Source organism: Leuciscus leuciscus, assembly GCF_965113295.1.
Source record: "Leuciscus leuciscus genome assembly, chromosome: 1".
Taxonomy (NCBI): Eukaryota; Metazoa; Chordata; class Actinopteri; order Cypriniformes; family Leuciscidae; genus Leuciscus; species Leuciscus leuciscus.
Window position 1 is genome coordinate 55,697,597 of NC_138725.1, and position 5,299 is coordinate 55,702,895.

At 56.6% G+C, this 5,299-nt stretch overlaps 1 protein-coding gene across 1 annotated transcript; it reads right to left on the minus strand.

Annotated features, from left to right (window-relative positions):
- Window positions 1-652: 652 nt before the first annotated feature.
- LOC309480893 (uncharacterized protein) lies at window positions 653-3,324 on the minus strand. The gene is made up of 2 exons (XM_082145595.1): window positions 1,044-3,324; window positions 653-955 (listed from the first exon to the last, which is right to left on the minus strand). Exon 1 carries the CDS (start codon window positions 3,066-3,068, stop codon window positions 1,536-1,538), a length of 1,533 nt encoding a protein of 510 aa, XP_082001721.1. The 5' UTR covers window positions 3,069-3,324; the 3' UTR covers window positions 653-955; window positions 1,044-1,535.
- Between the last annotated feature and the right edge of the window lie 1,975 nt (window positions 3,325-5,299).

The following is a 5,299-nucleotide window of genomic DNA, read 5'->3' on the forward strand; positions in this document are numbered from 1 at the left end:
TTCGACGAGGACGATGACGAAATAAACTTGCGTTCTAAACTACTTAGAACCATGCTTAGAACACTATCTAAGGCTGCATCGAAAGGTAACTTCGCGTCTGCTGCCATGTTAGATCCATAGATATAAACAAACTGCTTCGGTGTGTCGCATAGACGTCATCATCGTCTTGCTGCTCCCTCCCCGTTCTGTGATTGGTCCCCTCGCTGAGGCGAAAATCTAGTCAATGGAATCCAGGCTGCCTAGCAGCGTGAATAAAATCGCGCTGCGCAAAAGGCAGCTTGGGGAAACCCAGGCTAATCGTACATGTTAAACGAAATAAAATATATGCTGCAATGTTCTCATCTGAAATAAAGGAAGATATAATGTAGCCTAAACGAGTCATTGACGTGTATTTTACAATGGTTTAGACATTTGGTTTCCACAACGCGTTTTCGTTCAGAGCCAGCGTCACGTGACTGAAACCAGCAGAAGCGGAGGAGCAGAGCAGTGAGAGGCGCTTGTCACTTCCCCGGCAAGTTTAAAAGGCTGCACTGTATGGTTATTTATAATGGAGGACCATACATATGCTGAGTCACAGGATAAGGAGTCCTCGTCGTCGAAAAAGTCCAAAATAGACCGTAAAAGGAAACGTGACCAGAGATTACAAAAAAACATCTCGGTTACGTATGTAACCCTCGTTCCCTGAGTAGGGAACGGAGACGTTACGTCGGATGACGACGAATGGGGTTTCGCTTAGAAAGCCTGTCATCTTCGAGTATATAAAACGAGCCAATGGCAATGAAATGCCATGGGTCTGCGGAATTTGCATAGCGTAAGTCCGCCCCACCCTGGGGGTATATAAGGAAGTACGCTGGCAACATGCAGATATGTCTTCGCTGAGGAGCCGAGACTGAACTCAGGCGTTTCCCAGCGGTACAGCGGAAGTGGCAGGGAGACGTAACGTCTCCGTTCCCTACTCAGGGAACGAGGGTTACATACGTAACTCCGAGTTACGTCGGATGACGACGAATGGGGTTCCCAGTGTAATCACGCCACCTCCCGACTGTCTCCAGTGCCCTGCGTAAGTGTGAGCTCCCTGTCGTGAGACTGGCACGGACGAAGGACTCCTACTTAACACAGGATTAAACCAAGGTACACTGGGAAGCATATCTCAGTGGAAATATGCAATCATGCCCAACCCGAAGGGGGGGGACTTGGAATACACATATGACCCAGGAGGGCTGCATATGGAGAACACTGGGGTGTCCAGCCGCAGGGGGAATATTTCAACCCCAGGGGTGGCAAGGTGGCTTGCCGAGGGAAAGACACATGCTCAGAGAGGCTTACAGTGGAATACACATGTGGGGGTCGCCCAGAGGGGGAACCATGCACATGGAGGCACCTAGCCAAGCGCGAAGCTGCCGGTGGCAAACTCTGGCGTTGACATCGTCAGTGCTGGAGGAGACTCAGGGCTTATGAGGCTCACCTGAGGAAATATCGCACGTATCCCGTCCGTGGAGAGGAATGGCGAGCAAGCGAAGACACCTGAGCAGAATCTATTTGCTAGTTGAAGCGAGTACATGAGAAGAAACTGGCTCCACTCGGAGATTGTAAAATCTCGCGAATGTGTTAGGTGTCGCCCAGCCTGCAGCTCTGCAGATGTCTGTTAGCGAGGCGCCATGCGCTAGAGCCCAAGAGGATGCCACACTCCGGGTGGAGTGGGCCGTCACACCAAGGGGGCATGGTCGACCTTGCTGCTGGTAAGCCAAAGCAATGGCGTCCACTATCCAGTGAGACAACCTTTGCTTGGAGAGAGCCTTTCCCTTCAGCTTCCCACCATGACAGACAAAGAGCTGGTCAGAGGTCCTGAAACACTGCGTTCTGTCTACGTAAGCACGGAGGGCGCGTACTGGACAGAGCAGTGCCAAGGCTGGGTCTGCTTCCTCCAAGGGCAGCGCTTGCAGGTTCACTACCTGGTCTCGAAAGGGTGTGGTAGGAACCTTGGGCACATATCCAGGCCGGGGTCTCAGGATCACGTGAGAATTAGCCGGCCCGAACTCCAGGCACGCTTCGTCAACCGAAAATGGGTGCAGGTCCCATACCCTCTTGATGGAGGCCAATGCAACCAGGAGCGCTGTCTTCATAGACAGGAACTTAAGCTCCACTGATTGCAGAGCCTCAAAGGGAGCACTCTGCAGGGCAGTTAAAACCACTGAGAGGTCCCAAGAGGGAACGAGAGGAGGGCGAGGAGGATTCAGTCTCCTTGCTCCTCTCAGGAACCTGATGATCAGGTCGTGCTTTCCTAGAGACTTACCTTCACCTGCGTCGTGATGTGCGGCAATGGCGGCAACATACACTTTCAGGGTGGAAGGAGACAGCCTACGCTCCAACCCTTCTTGCAGGAAGGAAAGCACGACACTGATCGAGCATTTCGTGGGTTCTTGATGTTTAGAAGAACACCAGTTGACGAAGAGGTTCCACTTCAACGCATAGACATGTCTCGTGGACGATGCTCTAGCGGAAGTGATGGTAGCCACCACCGCTGGTGGTAGGGTACTCAAACCTACCTCGTCCCGTCCAGGAGCCACACGTGGAGGTTCCAAAGATCGGGATGAGGGTGCCACAGGGTGCCCCGTCCCTGAGAAAGCAGGTCCTTCCTCAGAGGAATAGGCCAGGGAGGTGCTGTCGCGAGGAGTACTAGTTCTGGGAACCAGGTGCGGTTGGGCCAATATGGGGCAACCAATATCACCTGCTCCTCGTCCTCCCTGATCTTGCGCAAAGTCTGCGCAAGAAGGCTCACTGGGGAAAACGCATACTTGCGTAGGCCCCGCGGCCAGCTGTGCGCCAGTGCATCCGTGCCGAGCGTGCCCTCGGTCAGGGAATAAAACAGGTCGCAATGGGACGAGTCGTGGGAGGCAAACAGATCTATCTGAGCGTCCCCGAACTGATCCCAAATCAGCTGGACCGACTGGGGATGGAGTCTCCATTCTCCAGCGAGAGGCCGAAGCCGAGACAGCTCGTCGGCCGCACGGTTCAGCTCTCCCGGGATATAAATGGCTCGAAGCGACCTCAGATGCTTCTGACTCCATATGAGGAGGTGGCGGGCGAGTTGCGACATACGGCGGGAGCGTAGACCACCTTGACGGTTGATGTACGCTACTGTGGCAGTATTGTCTGATCGGACTATTACGTGTTGACCCCTGAGCAACGCCCGGAAGCGGTGCAGGGCAAGGCGTACAGCCAGCAACTCGAGGCAATTGACATGCCAAAGGCGTTGGGGACCTGTCCAGGAGCCCGCGGCAGCATGTCCATTGCACATGGCGCCCCAGCCCGTGGTGGAGGCATCCGTTGATACAACAACATGCATGGAAGCTCGTTCTAAGGGCACTCACTGGGACTCGGAGCGTGCCGTGTTGCCATGCCCACCTCGGGACTCGATCGCGAAGCCAAAGCTGAAGCGGTCTCATATGAAGCAATCCGAGCGGCGTTACTGCGGCTGCGGATGCCATATGCCCCAGGAGCCTCTGAAAGAGTTTCAGTGGGACCGCACTCTTGCCCTCGAATTGACGAAGGCAAGTCAGCAGTGACTGCGCGCGCGCGCTCGCTCGTAAGCTGCGCGCACATGGCGACCGAGTCGATATCCATACCGAGAAAAGAGATCCTCTGCACGGGGCAGAGTTTGCTCTTCTCCCAGTTGACCCGAAGGCCCAGACGAGCTAGGTGCCGGAGCACTAGGTCCCTGTGTTCGCAAACCTGGTCTCGAGAGTGAGCTAGATCAGCCAGTCGTCGAGATAGTTCAGGATGCGAACCCCGTGTTCCCGAAAGGGAACACGGGCTGCCTCGACGACCTTCGTAAAGACGCGAGGAGACAGGGCTAGCCCGAAAGGGAGAACCGCGTACTGGTATGCCTGCCCCTCGAAAGCAAACCGAAAGAACGGTCTGTGTCGAGGAAGAATGGAGACATGGAAGTAGGCGTCCTTCAGGTCGATCGCTGCAAACCAACCCTGCGGCCGCACGCATTCGAAAATGCGTTTGGCCGTGAGCATCTTGAACGGCATCCTCGGTTCAAGACGCGCAGGTCCAGGATTGGTCGTAACCCACCGGTTTTCTTCGGTACAATGAAGTAAGGGCTGTAGAAGCTGGACCTCATTTCGGCTGGAGGGACAATCTCGATCGCACCCTTCGCCAGTAGGGGGCATTGCATTGCTCATGACAGGGGCATTGCCACCGACCATAGGGAAGCAGACTCCCCTGAAGCAGGGAGGAGACCGCGTGAACTGAATCGCGTAGCCGAGCCTGATGGTTCTAGCGACCCGGCGGAACAGTCTGGGAGGCTCTAGCCAGGCCTCCAGAAACTGCGCCAGCGAACCACAGACATACCGTCGGAGGTGCAGCGAGGCGGAATGACCGGCCCAGGCAAGGGTGGCATAGCGGCCCTGTGCGGGGGCACGGTCATTAGCCGCGTCCTGCCAGAGGAGGCCAGGGGAGGACCAGCGTCCCACGGGGGCGTGCTCTGGCAGGGGTCTGGCGACAGAGGGGGATGAGAGGAGCGTGGCCCGTGGGCGGCGCGTGCTGTCATCCATAGCCTCTTGGGGCTCAGAGAAAGAGCATCAGTTCTTTTGAATGAGATTCTCACCCAGCCCTCACCGGGGGAAGGAGTGGTCCTGCTACCAGCTCCTGAAAGAACTGAGCCCTAACTCCAGGCTACCTGTCTCAGGAGTGCTGCTTAGCCAGGTGTTAGCCGGCTAAGGGCAAGGACAGGCGGTGCCAGCCTCCAGCGACCTCCTCGTGCTCGGGCCGGGAAGGGTCGAGGGGAGGAGCCGCATGGAAGCGGCGTCGGCGGGAAGCAGACTAAGGAGACCACACGGACGGATGACCGTCAGTGCAGAAGCCTGCGTCCGCTTCTGGAGTAATCGAAGACTGTTGGGCGCAGTCCTCAACCACACCGCCGACTAAGCTGCCCGTCTCAAGAGTGCTGCTTAGGCTGGCGTGGCAGTCTAAGGGGCGGAGACGGGCAGCGCCGCCCTCCTGCGACCTCCTCCTGCTCAGGGCCAGTGAAGGCCCGAGGGGAGGAGCCGCATGGAGGTGGCCTCGGCGGGAAGCAGACTAAGGAGACTGCACGGACGGATGACCGTCGGTGCAGAAGGCCTCAGTCTGCTTCTGGGGGGGGGTCAAAAACTGTAGGGTACAGTCCTCAACCACACCGCCGAGGAGCCCAGCCTGGGACATGAGGGAGCTGAGAAAATGAATTCTCAGACCCCCTCACATCAACCTGGCTGAGCCCATGTCTGGACCACTCTAGTGGACACCACCTGACCCA

Coding starts and splice junctions, on each gene's coding strand:
- LOC309480893 (XM_082145595.1), bottom strand. CDS start 3,068: ATGGAGTCAGAAGCATCTGAGGTCGCTTCGAGCCATTTATATCCCGGG.